At 38.4% G+C, this 25,710-nt stretch overlaps 1 protein-coding gene across 1 annotated transcript in view; it reads left to right on the forward strand.

Moving 5' to 3' along the window:
• LOC109412777 (fatty acyl-CoA reductase wat-like) overlaps positions 1-25,710 on the forward strand; it is a 26,619-nt gene extending 909 nt beyond the window's left edge. The window contains exons 2-5 of the mRNA XM_062855347.1: positions 4,778-4,898; positions 24,600-25,148; positions 25,255-25,380; positions 25,451-25,710. Coding sequence (XP_062711331.1) covers positions 4,778-4,898; positions 24,600-25,148; positions 25,255-25,380; positions 25,451-25,673 — 1,019 coding nt within the window. The 3' untranslated portion in view covers positions 25,674-25,710. The remainder of the gene's footprint in view (positions 1-4,777; positions 4,899-24,599; positions 25,149-25,254; positions 25,381-25,450) is intronic.

The following is a 25,710-nucleotide window of genomic DNA, read 5'->3' on the forward strand; positions in this document are numbered from 1 at the left end:
TTAATATTACACGTGCTGGAAGTTTCTAGACTGGATACTCTGACACTTTCAACCTTGACGGCTACACCGACAATTATCCCAGCGTCTTCGTCGGTCTTGGGCGAAGGTCATCCAATATCCTCTACTTGGTTCGTTGTTGACGCAATTCTTTATTCACGCAATTCATTCACACATTCACGTAATGTGGACAGAGTCTTATTCTTAGTATTTGCCTAGGCTTGCCCTGTCGTTCGTGGTTCCGCCTGCCATCGTGTACTTCGTTTTCGAAGCGTTCACCGTGAGTCCAACTTTTGCTGCTTCACTTTTAAGACGGGTGAAGGGGGGTGGGGGTAAGACGGACCACTGACTAGCTCTGCCACTTAAGAGCTGAAATTTGACTTTCTTTTACGATTAACTATATCTTCTTATCAGTTGATGATTATTGAACCACTCCATGAGAGAATACATATGTCAAAAGTGCAAAAAATAATCAATCATTTACCAGGCTACACGCTTTTGTGCTGGGATCTAATTTTGAGGCGGCAATAAATAAGCTTTTTAACATTAAATTGCTAAGTTTTTGCATTTAATTTTGGGTTTCCCAGTAGTTTTAAACTGTTCCGTCCTATGCACAACGAAATTCAGGTAAATTTCATGGATTATAAATAACGGTGGTGGAATGAATATTTTGCGTTGTTTGGGGGTAAGACGGTCCGCCTTGAGTGTAGGTAAGACGGACAGTGTTAGGGTTACTTTGATAGTGCCGTAAGAAATACATTAGGACCCACACATTGTTCACAGATTGAAATCTCTGGAGTACAAAAATGATTGTGGAAGCCGTAAAAAGCATTTCATATTGATTTTTTGTTCAAAAATTAAATATATTAGAATTTTTGTTGTTGGAACAGTTTGAACTTTGTAAAATTACCAGAGCATTGCATACTGTTAGGCGTTTATCAGTCTGTGGAGGTTTCCAATTTACAAAATAGATTTTAATTTGCAAAAACACGTTTCGCTAAGAGATTTAAGGCCAAATTTAGATTCTGCTATGATTGATCTACCGAATACAAACGGCCACAAACATTATTCAACACAATTCGAGGCGTATTAGCTAAATTTCCAAACGTGTCCATCTTACCCACCCTACCGGTCCGTCTTACCCACACTGTTGAAAAACATACATTTGGAGATCACTTTTTAATTATCTCAAAAGTCATGGAAAATCAAATTTTATTGCAAAACCGGCTTGCAGACTGCAAAGTACCTTAGTTGAAGTATATAAGGACTGTTCAATTTAAAAAACGGACAACTTTAGAAGGCTATAAAAACAAAACGCGTGGTCCAAATTTAACCACCCTTGCTTCGTTGTTCAGTACATCATCATTGATTATAGTAATAATTTTTGAATCGAATAAAAATAGTTTCATTTTATAGAAAATCGGTCAAGTGTTAAATAAGGTGGCTTTTTCGATTGCTGAAAATTGAAAATATGTATAAAATTACTGTTCACATATGGTATATCCTTTTGAATATCGGAAAAGTGTGTGCTACGCTGCAGCAGCATGAGTAATGAACATTCTGGCGAAATTTAAACTCAATTGGAAAATTTATTATTGAGATATTCAAGTCTCAAGTGAGATTCGATTTTTTGAATACAATTCAATTGTAAAGCAAAAAGGGCATGAAAATATTAAACAAACAATTTTTGTATGCATCCAGTCGAAAGTAGGAATAATCTGGTTTTAAATGCAGAAAACTGCTTCTTAATAGCATTGCTGGTTTAGTTACTGTGCGCCATTACAAGTACAGTAATCCAATCAGTTTCGTTCTGTAAAGGTTGTTCCAAATAACAATGCAGCCTAATGCAAATTTTGCATAACAATGATGGTGGAAATAAAAACTTTACATCCGATTATAATTAAATAAGGTGTACAATAACGTAGGACCAGCAGCAAGGGACTCGACAGAACGTGGAACGTTACAAACAGAAGCGGAAACAGCAGACCCGCCTCTTTCGGGAGAAAAAGCGCCGCCTGGAAGAAGCGGAGTGTGAAGAAATGGAACTGCTGTGCCGTTCCCAAGAAACACGGAATTTCTATCAGAAACTCAACGCATCCCGCAACGGCTTCGTGCCGCGAGCCGAAATATGCAGGGATAAAGACGGAGGCCTCTTGACGGACGGACGTGAGGTGATCGAAAGGTGGAAGCAGCACTTCGATCAGCACCTGAACGGCGTGGAGAACGTAGGCACGGGAGCCCACGGCAACGGAAGGAACGACGACGCCAGTGCAGCGGAGGACGGAAATGAACCAACTCCCACGCTGAGGGAAGTTAAGGATGCCATTCACCAGCTCAAAACCAACAAAGCAGCTGGTAAGGATGGTATCGCAGCTGAACTCATCAAGATGGGCCCAGAAAAGTTGGCCACCTGTCTGCATCGGCTGATAGTCCGGATCTGGGAAACCGAACAGCTACCGGAGGAGTGGAAGGAAGGGGTAATCTGCCCCATTCACAAGAAAGGCGACCATTTGGAATGTGAGAACTTCAGGGCGATCACTATTTTGAATGCTGCCTACAAAGTGCTATCCCAGATCATCTTCCGTCGTCTGTCACCTAAAACAAATGAGTTCGTGGGAAGTTATCAAGCCGGCTTCATCGACGGCCGGTCGACAACGGACCAGATCTTTACCGTACGGCAAATCCTCCAGAAATGCCGTGAATACCAGGTCCCAACGCACCACCTGTTCATCGACTTCAAAGCGGCATACGATAGTATCGACCGCGCAGAGCTATGGAGAATCATGGACGAAAACGGCTTTCCTGGGAAGCTGACTAGACTGATTAAAGCAACGATGGACGGTGTGCAAAACTGCGTAAGGGTTTCGGGTGAACTATCCAGTTCATTCGTATCTCGCCGGGGACTGCGACAAGGGGATGGACTCCCAGACTGCTCTTCAACATCGCGCTGGAAGGTGTGATGCGACGAGCCGGGCTCAACAGCCGGGGAACGATTTTCACAAAATCCGGTCAATTTGTGTGCTTTGCGGACGACATGGACATTATCGCTAGAACATTTGGAACGGTGGCAGAACTGTACACCCGCCTGAAACGCGAAGCAGCAAAGGTCGGACTGGTGGTGAATGCCTCAAAAACAAAGTACATGCTGGTAGGCGGAACCGAACACGACCGGATCCGTCTGGGTAGTAATGTTACGATAGACGGGGATACTTTCGAGGTGGTGGAGGAATTCGTCTACCTTGGATCCTTACTGACGGCTGACAACAACGTGAGCCGTGAAATTCGGAGGCGCATCATCAGCGGAAGTCGGGCCTACTACGGGCTCCAGAAGAAACTGCGGTCGAAAAAGATTCACCCACGCACCAAATGCACCATGTACAAAACGTTAATAAGACCGGTAATCCTCTACGGGCACGAGACATGGACCATGCTCGAGGAGGACCTACAAGCACTCGGAGTTTTCGAGCGACGCGTGCTAAGAACGATCTTCGGCGGTGTGCAGGAGAACGGTGTGTGGCGGAGAAGGATGAACCACGAGCTCGCTGCACTTTACGGCGAACCCAGCATCCAGAAGGTGGCCAAAGCCGGAAGGATACGGTGGGCAGGGCATGTTGCAAGAATGCCGGACAACAACCCTGCAAAGCTGGTGTTTGCAACGGATCCGGTTGGCACAAGAAGGCGTGGAGCGCAGAGAGCACGATGGGCGGACCAGGTGGAGCGTGACTTGGCGAGCATTGGGCGTGACCGAGGATGGAGAGCGGCAGCCACAAACCGAGTATTGTGGCGTACTATTGTTGATTATGTCTTGTCTTAATGATGTGGAACAAATAAATGTATGTAATAACGTAGGACCAATTTTGTTGAAAATAAATAATAACAAGTTTAGCTAGAGTCGGAAAATCTGCGGCAATGAAGCAATAAATTGCATTTTTTTACTATGACCATCTTTAGGGATTAAATTTTTGATGAAGAATTTAATTTAGAGTAAATTTTTCTTCTGTATCATTCAGAGAGCAATATTCTACTACTCTGGACAAATTTTTAGACGAATCCGTTGTGCTATCGCAACACAGGACTTGAATAAATTTATTTTAATAATTTCTATGAAAACAAGTCAATTCACTATAACAAGCTGAAGACTGCTTGGTGCATTATTACTGAACAACTATTGAGTTTTACCTTTAGTAGAATAGTATAAGATTCCAATACATTAAAAACTTCATGAAAATGGGCATGTTACCCAAGCAACACACATGTTATAATATAGTTACGACAGCGCAAGTTTTGGTTGTATATAAGTTTATTTGACGTAATTCTAACATTGTGTTGAAATAACGTAAAATAAACTTCTATACAACCAAAACTTGCGCTGTCGTAACTATTATATAACATGTGTGTTGCTTGGGTAAGTATGTGGAAAGTTATGTCGAATTTTGAGAAATGGGTTTTTCTTGATGTTTTACGAAAACCGCTTCACTTGCACAATAAATTACAATTTGCTTAATGTTATATTTTTCCTACATTTGAGAATAGCTATAGAAAGTTATGCAAAAAACTGATAGTGATTTTATTGAAAAATAAAAAAGATATCGCACAAGCAAGTTGTCCGTTTTATAAATTGAACAGTCCTTAGTATGGAGATAAAATTTTAATTATCGCATTGTTTACACTGTCAAAATAGAGTGTTTCCTAAACATGTCCGTCTTACCCCCACCCCCCCTACAGTTCTGCCACCGTTCCAAATATTCTAGCAATAATATGCATGTCATCCGCAAAACAGACAAATTGGCCGGATTTCGTGGAAATCGTGCCTCGGCCGTTAATCCCGGCTCATCGCATAACAGCTTCCAGGGCGATGTTGAACAGCAGTCTGGGAGTCCATCCCCTTGTCGCAGTCCTCGGTGAGATTTAAACGAACTAGACAGATCGCCTGAAACCCTTATGCAGCTTCTTACACCGTCCATTGTCGCTTTGATCAATCTCATTCTCGTCCATGATTTTCCATAGCTCTGCGCGGTCGATTCTGTCGTATGCCGCTTTGAAGTCGATGAACAGGTGATGCGTTGGGACCTGATATTCACGGCATTTCTGGAGGATTTGCCGTACGGTGAAGATCTGGTTCGTTGTCGACCGGCCGTCGATGAAGCCAGCTTGATAAATTTCCACGAACTCATTTGTTTGAGGTGACAGACGACGGAAGATGATCTGGGATAGCAATTTGTAGGTAGCATTCAAAATAGTGACCGCTCTGAAGTTCTCACATTCTAAAAAAAAGCCTTTCTTGTGAATGGGGCAGATTACCTCTTCCTTCTACTCCTCCGGTAGCTGTTCGGTTTCCCAGATCCTAACTATCAAGCGGTGCAGACAGGTGACCAACTTTTCTGGACCCATCTTTATGAATGATTTCAGCTGCGATACCATCCTTACTAGCTGCTTTGTTGGTTTTGAGCTGGTGCAGTGTATCCTAGTCGTTTCCTCCATTGCAGTGTCTACGTCTTGACGCCATTCAGGTGTTCGTCGAAGTGCTGCTTCCACTTTTCGATCACTTCACGTCCGTCCATCAAAAGGCCTCCGTCCTTATCCCTGCATATTTCGGCTCGCGGCACGAAGCCGTTGCGGGATGCGTTGAGCTTCTCGTAGAATGGCACAGCCAGCAGTTCAATTTCCTCGCACTCCGCTTCGTCCAGGCGGCCCTTTTACCCCCGAAAGAGGCGGGTCTGCTGCTTCCGCTTCTGTTGGTGACATTCCACGTTTTGCCGGGTTCCTGTAGCATTATCGCCCTTGCTGTATAAATGTGGAGCCTCGTGGCCGTACGGTTAGCGTCACCAAGCGTATAACCGTACCATACCAGAGGGTGAGGGTTCGAATCCCGAAACTGAGTGATGAAACTGTCCGCAAGAAATGTTTCTTTCTCGTATCCACTGGCGCTCGTAATGTGTGTCATGTCCGTTATCTAGTGTTAAGTTTCGTTCAGTCTATGCAGCCTTTGGTGCTCTCGGCTGCGTTGTTGATGGCTGCTTTTACTGTTCTCCAGCAGTCCTCTTGAGGGGCCACATCATCTGGCAACGCTGCTTCTAGATTTTGCGCGTATGCTGCGTTGGAGTCGATGTTAGCGCCACGATAGGCCCTGGCGTCGATAATGCCGGAGAAGTGCCGTACGTCAATTTGAACGTGGTCGATTTGCGATTCTATCTGCTGTGGTGATGTCCAGGTGTAACGATAAGGAAGGCTGTGTTGGAAGAAGGTGCTACGTATGGCCATGTTTTTTCACGCGCATCAGAATGTCGCCAATCACGATAAAAGCTGTTCCCAGCTCACGTATGTTGCTGCAACTCCGGTAGATGGTATGATTACCTTTAAATGCTCGCACCGTAGATTCTGTCCAACACACCTTCCGCAGCGCTACGATTCAGAACATGCAGTGCTTTAGTATACATATTAGCGAGTATGTGCATGTACTCCTGAGTCCTGATGAAGTCGACAGTTCTACGTACTGTGTTTCCAATATCGCAAGCTCAATTTCATCGCTGTGGGGACGTTCCCTTTAACTCCGATTGTATGCTTTTCTTGGCTCCTTTTCACTGCTTGTGTTTTAGGGCGGATTGGAAAAACAAAACCTGACACCTTGAGGATGATGGGTTCGATTCCCTATCAGTTCAGAAGCTTTTTAAAAGGAAAATTCCTTGAATTTCTTGAAAAAAAAGCTGAGAAGCTTTTGATTCGTCCCATTTTGGTCGTGTGCCAAAGAGAAAAAGAAGAAGAAGAAAAGAAGAAGAACCCAAGCAACTGGGCTTACTTTTCCGAAAGCTACGGGTTCTGCTCTAGCATTATAAACTTGAGCATTATGGTATTACATCTCGTCTAGGGTATAACCGAAGACGGCTAATAACAAGACGGACAGTTCTCACCCTGTCGCAGGCGACAAGGTTGAAACGCCCTCAACGATTCACAGGAACATTAAAACATGATTTTGCGCGTGTACATGCAAATGCATACACGGAAGATGTAGCATCTCACGCACACTTATTCATAATGTTGTTCCCTGGAGTCGTTCGTGGCGATCCCAACTAACATTTTCAGCGCTATAAGCTTCAGTCATTTGCTTTCTGTTGTGTAACAATCGAATTGAAGCAGTCAACGCTGAATAAAAGGGAAGCTAGTATAAACCATAAGCTAATACACGGCTGCAAAACAAGCACCATACAGCTACCAAACTCGGTTTTCAAAAATCAATAACCAGCAGCGCTTTGAAGACCGTTATTCGATATCATTACAGCTAGAAGCTGTAATAAAGAAACTGTAGGTATACCAACACGGCTGGTCGGGTGTAAACATTATTCTAAAAACAAACTTCAAGCGGGATATCCAGGTATCCGGTTCCGTTTGAGCCATGGAGCTCACAAGAGGGTCAGTGTCAGTTGCTCTCGGGGGAAAAGCAACTGACGAAAAATTGCAGTGCCGGAGCTGGGAATCAAACCCATGACCATCCGCATATGAAGTGAACGTGTGACCAACTACGCCACGGGCCCCGGCCTTATAAAGCCTTGTCTGAAGTAAAACAAAACGGGCTTTTTTCTATGCTATTTATATATAGCAGTGTGACAGCGAGAACATCATCGTTATTAGTGGATACGGAGATCGGGAGTTCGATTCCAAGCAGCGGCAAGTAGTTGAATTATTCAATTTTAAAAGCGATAGTTACAGTTCCACGTGTATTGCGTCGCGGTGTCGATAATTCTTATTATAATTAATCGATTATTTTGAGGATGCCGTATGTATAACTATTATTTATCAACTGTGAAAAGGGAATCGACCGTCGGGCCGTGGAAGAGGCGTTCGTACAAAAGATATTATAGTACAAGATAAAGATTGTCGCTAGTGTAACCATTGTTCCGGCGCCACAACATATCAGGTACATATCTGTCAAATCTGAATGTGGATCTCTCGAAATCACTACACCGATTATGCTGATCATCGACGAAAATCAGCACGATTTGCATTTTGATCCCTATAGTGTCTCTGATTTGCCTCTCAATGTTTCTATCTCAATATTTGTTTATACCCTAACATACTTTTTCGCACAGATGGATTTCAAGTTTCATAAAACTAAATAAGCTAATTTTTCATTGAATTGTGGATGAACAATCAAATAAATAAAAAAAAAATCCATGGTTTATATTCGGTTCAGATTATTTGAAGCACCAATTTTAGTATTCAAATTTCATAAGATTTAGTCACTTAGTATGGAGATTGAACTATTCTATATCAGACGTTTTTACATGTTAGCCTTCCATCGCCAGCAGCAGATCGTGCACTGAGACAATAAACTCAGGAAGAACATAAGATCCCCTTAAGATTTGGTGACACTACGATTATTGTTGAAAGCCATAAATTTCACTTATGATTAATTGAGAGAAAATTTTATGTCCAGTCACTTACCAAAATCATAAGTTTTGCTTAGAGATATCATTGAATCAAAACTATAACTATCGTATGTTTGCTCTTATTGAAATCCACTACTGAAACTTATAGAAATCAATATTAGTAATTATGAATGTCATGTCGTACGCAAAATGATATTCGTATTCATATATTGTGGATTTTTTGATGAAATAATTCTGCTCCAATTCATGTCGTTTGTCTTGAATTACCGCGTAAGTAAAATGTTCTTACATTTAATAATGGGTAACTCTCGCTGAGACCGGCCCACTATTTACACCTTGTCTTCAAAAATGTTTAAGGTGCCGATTTTCTGAAAGCCCTCGCCTAAAATGTAAGAAAAATGCCTTTGGTTACTCAAATTGATGGACCCGCCGTTAGTTAGAGCCACAACAATTTTTGCAGACTCCTCGATTTTGGTCAAATGGTGGCTCACTTAAACCGTTATAACTCGAAAGTTTCTCCAACAACCACCTCAAAACGAATTGTTGTTGAAAAGAGGAAAGATAGAGCTACTATTTACAATAATAAAAAGTTGGGTCGGCCATATTGATTTTCGCCGCCATCTTGGATTTTTACACCAAAACATTTTTTTCACCATGAGGGCAACCACCGATTTTCAAAATTTTTGCATCAATTGAAAGCTGAGACATTTATACATAACATATAAAAAATTAGAGATGTCTTTTTCTTCTTTCAAAAGTTATCTGTCGTTTTGTAAATCATGCCACTTTTGCGCACTGGGCCCGGTGCCGGCCGTTTATATAAATGCAGCGTTATTTCGCAGTGTTTACGAACACGAATTTAAATTCTGAACCCACTAATGGAAAGCTGAAGGTTTAAACTTTTTAAAACACTAAAAAAAATATAAAACAATGCCCGTATCATTGAGAAACAGTCAAAAACGGAAACGAACCTCCGATTTAGCCAAATTTTGCGGCACGCGCCTTTGTGTATACATGCAGGCGTAAACTCGGATGCTGTTTCATGTCGTTGCCGGTGCTCATGGAAATGTATGGAGACAACGTTACTTGATTTACAATACTGCAGATAACTTTTGAAAGAAGAAAATGAGGAATTCCACGGAGTCATGTCAGTCGATCCTGAGCGACCATTTCAAAAATATCTGAAACTTTGCACAGTTTTTCAATTTCATATAAATCGCCATTTTTTGATATTAAACCTTCATATTCACTCACGACTAACTTTTCAAAAGGGTGTATGCGAAAATAGTTCTAAAATATTCTAAAAGCTGTACAGCAAAAACGGATTGTTCGATTGTTATAAATTTTTCTGCAAAGTTAGATAACTAAATGATGATTCCTTAGAAAATATACACTGTAAAAAATTTCTTTTTCTACTTTGAAAAAATATGATATTTGTCACAAAAACTCAAATATCTCAAAACCCTATCTTTTTACCAACTTCAATTTTTTAGGGGAAATGGCCCATTATATCAGCTATCTACCATAAAATTTTGGTGATGGTAAACTGATAAACAAAAAAGTTATGACATTTCAAACATTTCACAATTTTTACATTTAGTAACAAAAAAAAATTTTTTTCTGTGTAAATTATTTCGAGAATTATATTTTGATGCTGATTTTATTGTAAAGGCTACCGCCTGAATTAAACAAGTTGTTTTCATGATACTTTAGTTTGATTATTCGTAATTACTATAGTATCTATTTGAAACTTAGACGCGATCCAGTGTTGTGATCAAAAATATTGAGATTGTCATACTTTTTATTGTACGTGACTGGTGAAAAAATCCCTTGATAGTGTTGAAAAGCTGTTGATTATAAGAAAAATGGAATTGAATTTATTTTTAAGACAAAAGCTGTATAATAAAAATTTTTTTATACGCGTATACGTCTAGTTTATCCGCAAAAAAAATCCCTCTTAGACACTTATTTCTGAATTGCCTGTTCGGTACTTTTTTGACGAGATTATAACAGCAGTACGATCTCGGTAGTTTCGGTAATCGATTTTACTGAGGCTCAGTAAAACAACTGTCAAAATCGTATGGAAAAGGTAAACAATGCATTTTTGCTGAACGAGTTCGGTGCTCAGCAGTTTTAATCTCGTCAAAAAATTACCGAACTCGGTAATCAAAATTAAGTGTGTAGAGAACAGACTTTATGATCGGAAGAATGCGAGTAACTTCAACAACAACAAATGCATAAGAGGTACATACCACAGACAAACAGACGAAACGCCTAGAACAATTTTAGTGAAAATTCATCGCCCAGTTCACACTATCACCACCTGGTGGAAATGTTTCACGAAACACTGCGTTGTGCAATATCGTCATCAGAAGGCGCTAGTGTGAAACGTCAAACGCAAAGAAAAACGATGGGCGCTCTTCTTGTTATGAAAGCCACAACCAAGATTCAAAATGATCGTTGAAGGCGTGGTCAATGAAAATTTCGCCAGTGTTACGTTTGTTTGTCTGTATACATACCTGACAATGCTCACGAAAAAAACAAAAAAATACTACCGCTATGAATATTAAAAATTGTATAGTATTTTTTTTTCTTCAGCCACCAACACCAAACAAGTAAGTTAAAATTAATAAGTGATTTTGTTTATTATAATCTAACGAACAAGATGAACAGTCGCTTTCTCAAAGGTCTTCAACTCAACGCTCTCTTGTAGACCGTTTGATGAAAAAAATGTTCAAAAGAGTTACGAAATCTCACCGAAAGCACCATAGATAAACTGAAAGAGACTGGTTATGCCCAAATGTCCACATTGTGTACAAAATTACGCATTTGCACGTCCTGCCGTCTAGAATTTGACAACGAGCCATCTGTATATCATCGGTAAAGCAGGGCGCAGGAAGTTCGAAAACGACAACAACTGAGAAATTGCCATCAGCGACATCTGTTTAAACAATTTAATTACGCCCCTTTTCAAAAATGCCCTGTAATATTCTTCAACATCTATACCCATTTCAATATTTTTAACGTTGCAAAACACGCTTTCAACATTCATCTTGAAGAAGAGGGAAAACACTTGTCCTCAAATGTAACAGCAAATTAATGAATAAACGACTAATGCGCGGAGGGCGTGATAAAATCGGAACATTACGGTACATAGTATATTATATTATATGTATATATAATATATAATAAAAACAACTTGTTTTACTCACGCAAGGCCATTAACAATAAAATCAGCATCAAACTTCAATTTCCGGCCGAAATAATTTACACTAAAAAAAATTATTACTAAATGTGAAAATTGTGAAATGTTTGAATTGTCATAACTTTTTTGTTTATTTTCATGGTAGATTGCTAATACAATGGACCGTTTTCTCTAAAAAATTACGTTGGTAAAAAGATAGGGTTTTGAGATATTTGAGTTTTTGTGACAAAAATGATATTTTTTAATGTTAAAAAAGATTTTTTTCACAGTGTATATTTTCTTAGGAATCGCCATTTAGTTATCTAACTTTGCTGAACAATAAAATCAGCATCAAATCGCGATTCCCGGCCGAAATAATTTACACAGAAATTTTTTTTTACTAAATGTAAAAATTGTGAAATTTTTGAAATGTTATAACTTTTTTGTTTATTAGTTTACCATCACCAAATTTTTATGGTAGATTGCTAATACAATGGACCGTTTTCCCTAAAAAATTCAAGTTGGTAAAAAGATAGGGTTTTGAGATATTTGAGTTTTTGTGACAAAAATTATGTTTTTCAATGATAAAATAGATTTTTTTTACAGTGTATATTTTCTTAGAAATCACCATTTAGCTATCTAACTTTGCTGAAAAATTCATAACAATCGAACAATCCGTTTTTGCTGTGCATATTTTTGAACCATTTTCACATACACCCTTTTGAAAAGTTAGTCGTGGCTCTAAATAAAAATTTGATATCGAAAAATGGCGATTTAGATGGAACTGAAAAACTGTGCAAAGTTTCAGTTCAATAGAAAATCATGAATTAAAAATTTTCCTTAATTTTGATGCTGTTGCTTGGAATCGCTCAAATGACATCTCTAATTTTTTGATATGTTATGAATAAATTTCCCAGCTTTCAATTGATGCAAAAATTTTTAAAATCGGTGGTTGCCAAAAAAATGTTTTGGTATAAAAATCCAAGATGGCGGCCAGATTCAATATGGCCGACCCAACTTTTTATTATTGTAAATAGTAGCTCTATCTTTCCTCTTTTCAACAGCAATTCGTTTTAAGGTGGTTGTTGGAGAAACTTTCGAGTTATAACGGTTTAAGTGAGCCACCATTTGACCAAAATCGAGGGGTCTGCAAAAATTGTTGTGGCTCTAACTAACGGGGGGTCCATCAATTTGAGAAACCAAATGCATTTTTCTTACTTTTTAGGCTAGGACTTTCAGAAAATCGGCACCTCAAACATTTTTGAAGACAAGGTGTAAATAGTGGGCCGGTCTCAGCGAGAATTACCCAATGCAAATTTGCATTATTTGTTTTTACCATACAATGTCACAAACTTGCCCAAGCAACACGACTTGTTTCAAAGCCAGTACCAGCAACATCAGTGCAATTTATTCACTGTTCTAATTAAGGACAACAGAACACAATTGCTTCTTCTTTGAAACGCAAAAAGCGCAAATTTTAAATCGTTGTGCAACTTGAGCTTGGGGGAATGATACAAAAATGAAAAAAATATATTTAGAGAGACTCGAACCATGGACACCTGGAGTATTAACCACTCACCTTACACACTACACCAGAAGCTCTGTGAAAGATTTGCTGCTCAATGCACCATAAAAGCTACTGAAGTTACGAGTTACTTCATTGTACCGTCTTTGCCACAAGTTAGAAAGCTGTCAAAAAGAAAAAACGCGCAAGTTTTCCGCAACACATTTGGAACCTAATCTGAACAAACAAACCAGAGTAAGATGTTTCATGTGTGTTACATAGCACATTTAATGCAAGCTGACTGTATTGCCACTTGTGAGGAATATGTAAGCTCCGCCTCCATAAATTGATGTTAAATACTATGTTATTTGTAATTCCTATGAAACAAAGCTGCAACTTAACGATATTCGGAGTTTAAATGCAACTCAACTGACAACATGGAAGTTGCGTGCGCTTTTATTGCAACTCTTTTGGACCAAACCATAGAAAACCACATTTTGGATGATGTTGCAGGTGCTGCTTGGGTGCTTCTTGTCACTTTTACGATTAACGCTAGATCAATTAAGAGGAATCGATCATTTTACTTACGTATAATTCCATCGTTGTTGTTGATTTGGGAGAATTCATGGGCACTTAAATAAAATCAATTTGATTGACAGCTCCGAAAACTGATCTGTGAGTAGTGCTTGTTTGTCTAAGACGCAGCATGCTGGAATCCATACCCTCAATGTAAAGATTTTCATAGATTTTATTGACGGTTTCCCCCCTTATCGAACGCGACGATTTGAATCCGTCGCGGGATGAAACCGTCGCCAGAGTCATCGCAGCCAATCAGCAGGCGGGAGTCTGACGTTTCTGCGATCTCACTAACACAAACAGCAGCAGAGGTGGTGCTTGATTCGTTGCGACGATTCAGAAATGCCGACTGGAAGTTGGCAGCGCGTTTTGTTATGAAAGCAACATACAATAATTATGGCTTTTTCACAACCATGTCGCTTATGTGAATCTTAAGTTATAGATATGGAACTTGATATGGAACGCGTTCGCGACAACTATGAAATCAATAAGCGAGTAATGAAACATGAAAATCGTCTGGTCATAAGTTGCGACTTATTAAAATCCTAAGTATTTTTGCCTCAGTGTGTAAAAAAATCGTTTGACAGATGTGGCCAGGGATGTTGCGGACAGCGACAAGAGCGACAATCTGTATCTTGTACTATAGTACATATACAGGGGATGGCCAAAATGTTTGGGATAGGCAACTTTTTTTCTCTCACAAAAAAGGTCAACATGCTATAACTTTTCATAGAGCGCATCAAAAAATCTCAAATTTTGACTGTTGGTCAACCTATTATATGTGCATCATTGGTATAAATTTGGGCTTAATTGATTAATATTTCGCAAAATTAGAACCGTTCGGGTAAAACACCTTTTTTAGAAAACTCATTTTTGAGGTGTTATATCTCGGAAACCAGTGAACCGAATTGAATGAAATTTTGAACGTACACTAACAATATGTAAATGCTTCACAAACTATTAAAACATAGGTACTTTTTAAACGTTGAAAAAAGTTATCATGGATTGACACTTTTTGGATTTTTCTCGAAAAAATGTATTTTTTTACATCAATGTCAATAAATTTTAGTGTTGATATCCAAAGATTTTACACTTGTGTTCTCAAATTACCTCTAATCAGATATATTAGAGCTTATTTAGATTGAAGGATGAACACATTTAATAATTTTTGTGTGGTATTGCAAATTTTACTTATCTTCCTCTATATGGGTAAAAATTTAACCCGGTATAACTTAATTCGCCGTGAGAAAATATTACATTTTACGTATTAAGTATCAATATATTGTTGATAAACGTTAAAAAATTCTTTCAATTCGGTTCACTGGTTTCCGAGATATGACAGTTCAAAAAATAGTTGTCTAAAAAATAGTGTTTTATGTGAACGGTTCTAACTTCGCGAAAAATGAATCAATCGAGCCCAAATTTGTACCAATGATGCACATATAATAGGTTGAAAAACAGTCAAAATTTGAGATTTTTTGATACACTCTTTGAAAAGTAACAGAATGATGATTTTTTTGTGGGAGAAAAAATGTTGAGTATCCCAAACATTTTGGACATCCCCTGTATATAATATCTTTTGTTCGTACCTTTTAAGAGGGAGACAGCGAGGATTGGACTTACGATCAACACCACAAAGACTAAGTACATGATTGCTGGTGTTCAACGTCGGTCCGGCCGTGGTAGTGGTGACGAAGTGGTGCTAGGTGGGGAAAAATTTGAAGTTTTGGATGTATTTGTTTATCTTGGTACTCTAGTGACGTGCGATAATGATGTTACCCGCGAGGTGAAAAAGCGGACTGCGGCTGCAAATCGGACCTTTTTCGGTCTGCGAAACCAGCTGAGGTTCCGCAGGCTGCAAACGAAGACAAAACTCGCGTTGTACAAGTCTCTGATTCTCCAGTTCGCTTTATACGGTCATGAAACGTGGACGTTTAAAGAAGTTGATCGGAGAGCCTTTGGAGTCTTCGAACGTAAAGTGCTGCGAACAATACTCGGCGGTAAACTGGAGGACGGTATCTGGCGGCGTCGCATTAACTACGAATTGTACCAGGTAAGGGTATGCGGTATACCGAAATATTTCGCCAAATACACCTCGAAACGAAATTCCGCGGAATTCCACGGAATTCAACTAGGCGAAATTTATGATTTTGAATTTCGTTTCGTTTCGTCAAATTCTAAAAATTTCGCCTTCAAAAAATATAATTTGACGAAATTTAACGGAATTCCGCGGAATGTCTAATAAATTTCGAATACAAATCCATAGTGTTAATGTCCATATCATCTATCTAAGATCTCAAGTTACTGAAAAGTGTTATAAAATCAATTTGAATATAGAGAAACAAATCAGTGCCAGGCTGAAAGTCTCTATAGTAAAGACAAAACAAATCTCGAATATACCTCTTATCTAGGACCTACAATAAAGACATTTTTCGAAAGCCAAGCGAAGTAACACACTTGTCACAGAAGAGTCACGGTGGCGCAGGAGTAACTGTGACTTGCTTCTTACAAATCTTACTTTCTAGAAATAAGTCACAGTGACTTCTGTGCAACAAAAACTTGTACCGCCCTGACTTTTCTGTGACAAGTGTGTTACTTGGGAGGATGCTTTCAACGCGGGACCATAAATAATATTTTGGTTAAAATTCCTGATGAAACCAAATGTAACCAAAAAATTAAAAAAAAATCTTCTCTTCAGATTCCCGATAAGAATTTTTGGCAGAGTAATGGAGAATAACAGGATTAGATGATATATGATGTAGAATATACTAGCAAAAGTTTTAAGAAATCATGGAAGCTCTCTCAGGATATATTTTTTTTACTTATTCGTTTATTTGGAAGGCTCGGGCGCCACATGGGCATAACTGAGCCGAAATCTTTTGTTTTTACAATGGCTTTACATTTTACAATTTATTACTGCCTTAAAACTATGTTAGTTTGGGAAGCCGAAGTACTCGAGGCTGTTTCGAGATTAAGGATTGAAAAAAAAATAAAATAAAATTGGGAAGGAGGGATTTATGGGCTTAAAACTGAATTATTTGCTAACTTATACTAAAACATAGATGGGACAATTGTCCATATCTGTAATGGAACCAAAAAGAAAGGACTTTATCGGTAGACAACGACAAGAAGAGGACAAACGGAAGGGAGGTGACGACAGACAGGGGCGAACAACAAAACCAAAAGGCGGACAACGAAAACAAGGAACGTACTACATCAAACTCTGACATCAACACGTTTCAAAAACTGGTAAATCAGGTTAATGTATTCCAAATCAAGTCCTGCCAACACTTCTCTAACACGTTTCTGTTATTTTCCTCGGACCCGGAGAATTTCATGCAGCTCAGATCTGACCTCACGATACTCATTGCATCCCCACACGACATGTTATCCTGGTAAGCCAGACACACACAGACAAACAGACACAGAGATTGCTTTCTGAGAGCCCGACACGGAAGGTATGTGCGTTCAACAAATAGTGGTTGGACATCAACCGACACATTACACGAATGAAATCGCGGCTCAAGTCCAACCCTTTGAACCATGGCTTCTTCGACACCTGTGGAATGATGGAGTGCAACCATCTACCCATCTCTCCATCTCTCCATTTGGTCTCCTGACGGGCCAATTCAAAAAAATCGTCGAAGGCGATTTGACGCTCATAAATATCGCCTTCGTCTCAGGATATATCTCTATAAAAAAATATTGGAAATCCCAGGAGAAATCGATTAAAACACATTCGGTTTGTTCCATGGAAAAGGTTCTAGTTAAACCCTTTCAAAATAGTTCTCGAAAGAGATTCACTTTTAAAGCAAGGAACCTCAAATGGAGTCACTCAAATAATTTCCGTTCAATACATTATTTTTCATTTTTAAAGGAAATTGAAATCTTATTTTTTTTGGAGTAGCGGTATTCTTAAAAAATTTTAAGTGTATCTGCAGGAGTTCATGCCAATGTTTTTTGACGAATTTTCTTAAAGACTTTGAGGTATGATTTGAAAATGCCAAAAGGTAAGATGAGCACGACAAAAGATAACTCCGCTGTGTCCAGCCAACTTTTACACTCAGGAAACTCAATAAACAGTTTAAGTTGCTGCGTCGAGTCCAATTATGTGTTAGGGATCCGCTCAAGAAAGTTCTTCAGTGATTCCTGGCATTCCATGAAATTGCGAATGAAATAATCAAAGATTGCTTTGGTGATCGCGAAGTTTAATCAGGGTAATCATTAACCAACAGTTTACGCTGTTAAGTGAATACCCCTATTTAATTCGGTAAAAAGACGTTTGTTAGCTGGATTTAATCAAGTTTTTCGCCAACAAACTCTGGATTAGTGAGCATTTTTTTTTTTAAATTATGCGTAGTTATGAAAAAAAAAATGTTTTTCTTTTCATCTAGTTTAGCAAAATAACTCCTTTAGGGTGACCCAGAAAATATGGGCACAACTTTGTAGAGCGAAAATACAATCATTTTCTTAACAAACAACAATTTTTATATTTTTGTATTATTATTCAGAGTATTTTAATTGATACCTGTGAAGAGTTTATACATGAAAAATGGTTTCTATATGCGGAATGATTAAAATGGAAAAACATCTTTTAAAACTTCTGCACAAACTAATTTTTTACGGTTTTGTCAAATATCCAAATTCGAAACATTTTTTTCGATTTTTTTTTCACATGATACATTTGAAAACATGTTTCCTCAGATGGTTGATTGAATTTTTTTATACAAATATGTTTGATTGTGCGTACAGGCAAATCATAATTTTGAGAAAACTGAAAAATTCGCCTTTTCTATTGCTGGATTAGACATACCCACAGACATTCGGCTTTTAAAACATGTTTTGACAAGAATAAAAACAATTCAATCTACACTTCATAAAGCTGGAGCGTTTATTGAACTAATAGTGAAATTAAAATGTAATTTTCTGCATGTTGTGATATATATTCAGAAGCTTGTTTTCAACTATTAGAAAAACGGGGTTTCAAAAATATTGATTTCAGGTTCAAAAGTATATGTTTTCAATTCGAACTTAGGGTTGTATAATAGATACGCATGTAGAAATACACGGATATTTTTTGAAATTTTTATCGAGCTTAATTTCATGCGTGGATAACAATTTGTTAAGCGATGTTATTGAAAAATATAGCAATTTGTGCAGATGCTTTAAAAGGTCTTTAAGGAAATGTTCTACCGCATTCAAACGAAGTGTGAAATGCAAATTTTAATGATTGACATTTGATGTTGACATATTAAGGCAGGATATGTGTGAAAATAAAGTTTGTTTAAGGTGAAACATCAAGAAATCCCATTGCAATTTTTCATGCAAACTTTAGAGGCACAAATCTGACGAACAAAGCATCGAGCCAAGCCGCACTTGTTTTTCCTGGCTTTGCTCACTTGCTAAAAGAGGCAGCTTTTACAAATCGAGAGCATTTGTTTACGAATTTTCAAGATTGGTGCTCTTGAAAACGTGAGTAGGGGACCAAGTCGGCCATTGTGGCAGCCATGTTTGTATTCTCTGAAGTTTCTCCTTAAGCATCCATTCCCAAATGGCAGAGCTGCAAAGTTGTGCCCATACTTTCTGGGACACCCTATAAGCTGGATTATTTTGGGACCTAAAGTCCCGAATCGAAAGACTGAAGGTTGAACACACACTAGGCTGTCCCAAAAAAAGTCGATGTTCGAAAAGTCAAGGTACTCAACTCTTAAATGAAATATACGTATATTTGAAGCATTTTTGTAGAACATTTCGATTTTCTAAAAAAAATCGTTTAAAGCAATGTTTCCCAAACTTTTAAGAGGTATCGCCCCCTTAGAGTTTCAAAAAAATATTTTCGCCCCCCTAGGTGAGATTTTATTTTTTCTATAGTAGAAGGCTGAAACTGTGCTTATCTAAACTGCCGTAAAGCGCAAGTCAATCCCATCTGCAATTGGGTCAATGGCAGTTTTCGATCTTTCTTCGTATCTGCGTAAATAAAAATAAACTATATATTTCAGTAAAATCGAAAAACAACACCAAGTCAGATTGTCCCACAATGAAAAGTAACCGCAAGCTAGTCCCATTAGGAACTTGTGTACCCTGTAGTACAAAACCGAACTCTGTTTTAGCCAGTTTTATATTTTTCGTAGTAACGTTTTCACGTTTGAAACGATTTGTGAAAGTTTCATAAAGATAGCAGAAGTGTTCAATTCATGGCGTTTTTTAGAAATTTCACATAGAAATCGACTTTTGAAACATCATAGTCCATTTTCTCAATGCCTACTTTTTACAGATGGGACTGACTTGCGATTCACGGCAGTAAAGCCTTCAAAAGCGCTACTGTGGTAAATCTAGCAGTGCCATTCAGTGTATCTAAATCTATGTCACTCTCATTTTCATTAAATAGTTTTGTAAATGCGTTGATTTTCCGCATTTGAAAAAAAAATAGTGAATTTTAAATTAAATAAACAAAAATATTGAAATCGTGTTTAGGCATTTCTCAAACCGTTGTTAATTCAACATTGAATAATCAAAATTGAACATTAATTAATCAAAATAGAACGAACTGTGAACACATATAAACATTCGATATTCCCAACCAGATGTTTAATCATTGTTCTTAAAAGGACTTTTTCAACAACTGAGAGTCAATGTTTGGTCACAAGTAGTCAAAAAAGACTGGTGGAGAATTTGAAAACAATTACAAACATATGTTATGTGAAAACAGTGCAACTCAGAAAAATATCGCTGTGTTGCCGAGGGCTGAAAATCTTGATATGTAATAAAGAAAAATAATAATAATAAATATCGGTGTATTTTCAAATGTAGTCAATGAACTTTGTATAAATTTGAATGCTTTCTGTGTTTAAATAAATTGTCAAATAAGTTAATATGCAGCTTTCATAACTAGATTTGAATGGAATTTTACGCAGTATTTGTGGAATGTTTTCAAATTAACTTCAGTAAAGTTTGGAAATATTTTCAAACATAGTTGTTTGAAAACACTGTGATACGAATTTCATCAGAAAAGTGTTCGGAAATTCGTCTGATATTCATGTTTTTGCCTGATATTCATGTTTTTGCTGGAATTTCCACTATAAATAAGTCTGTCTACGAGTGGAAACGCAATTTTTCTCATCAATTCGCGAGAAAAAAATGCTCTTTTCATAATTTTGACAAAAACTAATCACGATTCACGAATGTTCATTATAGGAGTTTCCAAATATTTTTTGATACAGATTTCCAGAATCACACAAACCCTTCAGGAATACGTGTAGCACTATTGTCTAGCAATTTTGCCAAAGAGTCCAAATAAATACCAATAATTTTGTAAAATTAAGTCGATGCTTATTTTTAATAGTCACAGCATTTTTTTTATTATCCTAGACCAAACTTGAACTGTAAGCTTGAATGCCAGGGAGTTTTTATGATTCAGTTCACATTCTCGACTTGTAATTCAATACTTTTGCTGTTTTCCAATCATTGAAATAATCGTATTTTCGCCCCCCAATTTTGATTTCTAAAATTTTCGCCCCCCCTGGGCCTGATTTTCGCCCCCAAGGGGGCGATTTCGCCCACTTCGGGAATCACTGGTTTAAAGGTTCCGCTAAAGCAATTTTTGAAAAAAAAAATATTTTTTTCAAATCTACATATATAAAAATGCAGTGGCATACGTGGGACCGTTCATAACTTGCGAATGGATAGTCCGATTTGGGTCGTCTAAGTTTTGTTCTGTTAGTTTTCACCCAAGGAAGGTTTATGAGGCAAAAAAACTTGGGAAAATTGAGAGCCTTTGGAAATCGGGTTTTCATACATTTTGAACGGGGATTTGGGCTTGGCTAAGGACTTGAAACATCAAAAAAACACAGTAGGCAAGACAAAGTTTGCCGGGGACAGCTAGTTAAATATATTTTTTAGAGAAATGGCGCATATGAATAGTTTTATTAGATAAAACTTTCATGGTTGAAAATAGAAACAATTTACATGTATTTTTTTTAGTAAATTTTGATGAAACATGATTACCAGCCCTGGCGGAACATCTAAATGAGAGCATCTTATAGAGATTTCGGTTTCGGCGCTGCAGGTTGGGGAATTAAAACGAAAATTTTAGATTTTCCCAACATTTCGACTCGTATTAGAGTCTCCTTCAGGGAAAAATTCTGGCTAACCATTTTTCGTTTGGGGTGCTATAACACTTTCGGTGTCTGAACATTGAATATATGGATATTAAGTGAAACGTAGCATTTTTTTTTTCTTAATTTTACTCATTGAAGCAATTGATTTCTTTGCACTACACCTCTAGTAGAGGTACCGTTTGGTTTGAAGATGGTGGCCTCTTTGAAGTTCGGGAATTTTATAACATCATCGCAATGATGCAACGTATTTATAAAGTTGTTGGATCAATCTTGTTAGGATAATAATTTAATAATGTAATTTTTAATATCTGTGGTTTAAAATAGTAAAAAAATAGGATCTGGGACAATTTGGGTAGGAGGTCTTACTAAGGGCGCGCTAACACAGTCAACTTTGAACCAATCGACTTAATTGTTCGTATGCAGTGAGATGTGTACAATATCTAGACACGTACAAAGTTTCAAGTGAACTGGTCCCCATGCCCAAATGATTTAGGATGAGAGTCGTAAGGGAAACACCATTGACGCCACTGACCGGTAGAAAAAAAAATGCAAATTTGCACAAAATAGATACCATTGCAAAATTCCGCGGAATTTTCACGAAAATTTCGTTTCGTTTCGAAAAATACCGAGTGAATTCTGATTTCGTATCGATCTCACGAAACATTTTTGTATTTCGTTTCGTTTCGTACCGCATCGCATCAAAAAATACACATACCGTTTCGTTTCGTATCGCTTTGAAAAAATCCCATACCGCATATCCTTAGTACCAGGTATATAAAGAGATGAATATAGTGAAGCGAATACAACACGGCAGGCTGCGGTGGGCTGGACACGTAGCTCGTATGCCGGAGGTACGACAAGCTAAAATTATATTCAGCAGAGAACCAGGAAGGGGTCGTCGGCTTCGAGGAAGGCCGCGCACATGTTGGCTTTTTGCAGTTGAGGAGGACCTAAGGACTCTAAACGTTCAGGGCGACTGGAAGCGATTGGCCCAGGACCGAGGCCAGTGAAGGTGGATATTTCATTCGGCGTAGACTCACCGCTACGAGTTGTAGCCCATCAAATATCAAGTAAGAAAAGGCTGAAAAAGCGCCTTCTCAAAATGTTATTCAGTTAGTGGTTACATAGGAGCCGAGAAAAGAGGTGGCATAGAAGCTGCTGGATTTAGTTCACCAGATTCATTGGTATTGGGCTTACATAGAAGCTACCGTCTATATGTACAACACAGTAACTCAGTATCAAACCGTATTGAGGACGCTTTGTTGACGTTTACATTCACAATAAATATAAGTTGGGATAGTGTGCTTGAAGTTCCCAGAATATATGGAGCAAGAGGGTAGATGTCTGTCTTGTTATTAGCCGTCTTCGGTATAACCTACATATTTACTATTATTAGTGTACATTTCAGTGTTCTGTGAGAATTACAACAATACATTAATATATTGGCCGGGGCCCGTGGTGCAGTGGCTACACGTTCGCTTCATAAGCGGATGGTCATGGGTTCGATCCCAGCCCCGGCACTTTGTCAGTTGCTCTTCCCCCCGAGAGCGGCTGCACTTGAGCTCTCATAGCTCAAACGAACTCGGATAATTGGATATCGGCGAACGGCAACCCATAATGGACGATCCCCAATCGGACTGGAAAAGGAACAACAGCCACACATCATTTCATCATCGTGCTCATCATTCTACCATCGTCCCTAAAACTCGCCAATATCTCGAATTTCATCAATCTGACGCAAAACCTGTATTCAGATGATCAAATGGTATTGTATTCAGCTTTTAATTTATGGAAAGATTTAAAATTGGTTGAACAAAACGCATTATATTTGAATTTAAGTAAATTGCATATTTTGAAAAGTTGTAAAGTTCGATCTTGAGCTAAAACTCAAAAAATGTTCTACTTAAATTTTTTTTAAGGTCGGTTTCGAAATCAGCGCCAAATTGTTCTTTAAAAATTTTGGTCGTTGACAGAAGTTCACGACTTTCGTTTTATTTTGTAAACTTGTGTAATTGATGATTGCTGATTAGGGTGGCCCACACTTATATGAAAAACAAAAATTTCGAAAAATGCCAAGTCTTACCTCCTAAATCAGTTGTTTTGGACTCTCAGAAGCTACGTTCAATATTTGAGCAAAATCGGTTGAGCTTAAGGGGGCGCTCAAAACGCTTGAAGTTTGTATGGGAAAATTTGGCCAAATGTACGCAGAAATTTTAAGTTTTCGAATTTTGCCGCTAGGTGGCGCTGTAAGCGTTCAGTTATCAAACCCTTTGGTGGTATTGTAGGTGACTATATGCCAAAGAACTTTGTCGAAGACCGCGAAGTGATCCGACGGCTGTGATAAAAGTTATACCCTAGGAAAAGAGAGGCAAAGTATTGAGATTTCATTATTGATATTATTGCTTTACATGTATTAGAAAAATAACAATAAAGTTTATCCTCACTTTAACTAGGGTATAACTTTTTTCACAGACGTTGGATCATTTTGCGGTCTTCGACAAAGTTGTTTGGCATATAGTCACCTACAATAATACCAAAGGGTTTGATTATTGAACGCGCCACATACAGCGCCACCTAGCGGCAAAATTCGAAAACCTAAAATTTCTGCATACATTTGGCCAAGTTTTCCCATACAAACTTCAAGCGTTTTGAGCGCCCCCTTAGGCTCAACCGATTTTGCTCAAATTTTAAACGTAGCATCTGGGAGTCAAACACAACTGATTTAGGAGGTAAGACTTGGCATTTTTCGAAATTTTTGTTTTTCATATAAGTGTGGGCCACCTTATTGCTGATTATTGAATGATGGTTATTTAAGCTTTAAAATATTTTTTTTTCAGATTGACCAGTTTCTCGCCCAACACGTACACTTTCACCAAAGGCCTAGCGGAGCAGATTTGCTACGACTACCGTCAGGAGCTTCCGTTGGTCATTTTCCGGCCTTCGATCGTTACCAACGCAGAAAAAGAACCCCTGCCCGGGTGGATCGATAACTTCAACGGCCCAATCGGACTGCTGGTCGGTATGGGAACCGGTGTGATGCGATCGGGATGCATCAAGCTGGATAACCACATCAACTGTATCCCGGTGGACGTGAGCATCAAAGCCATTATAATAGCTGCGTGGAAGCGTGCCAATAGTAGCAGCGCCCAGCCCATCCTGCCCATCTACAACAGTGCTGCCGACGTGTGCAAAACGGCCACCTATAATTTTTTGGTAACTGACGGTGAAGAGCTGTACTACAAAACACCGACATCTCAGGTTTTGTGGGCTCCAGGCGGAGTTAATGCCATTTGCTTGGAGGTGTACTACGTGGCGTTCTTTTTCTTACAATTTCTGCCTTCGTTGGTATTGGATGCACTAATCAAACTTAGTGGACACAAACCGATGTAAGTGTATTGCAAAACAGATCATTTATAATATGCTTACAACTCTGGTTTTTTTTAACATGTTTTTGGATCCTCGCAAAAACGTCTTTTCTTACCTTTTACTCAGGTTGTTACGACTGCAGCGGAGAATTTTCGATGCAACTATTTCGCTCAAGTACTTCACCGATAACGAATGGGTCTTCAAGACCGCCAACTTCCGAGGACTCCAGTTGGCACTGCTGGACCAGGACAGGCAAGACTATTTAGTACAAATGACAGTTCAACTCGCTTTTTTTTTTAACAAATATTATATCATATTTCAGAGAGACCTTCGACATCAACTACATAACGAAAGGGCTGGTTTCGTACTACGCGGATAGCATCATGGGAGCACGGCGCTATTTGTTCAAGGAAACGGACGACACGATCCCTGCAGCACGAAAGAAAATTATGCGATTCAAGTGGATAAATAGAGTTATAAAGTATGCACTATTTTTCTTTCTTGGGTATTTGCTTTTCTGTAAGATTTCAGTGGCACTTTCATAGTTGTATATTTTATAAATAAAAAAACTCTTTGATAGAT

This window comes from Aedes albopictus, chromosome 3, assembly GCF_035046485.1.
Source record: "Aedes albopictus strain Foshan chromosome 3, AalbF5, whole genome shotgun sequence".
In the NCBI taxonomy this organism is placed as follows: Eukaryota; Metazoa; Arthropoda; class Insecta; order Diptera; family Culicidae; genus Aedes; species Aedes albopictus.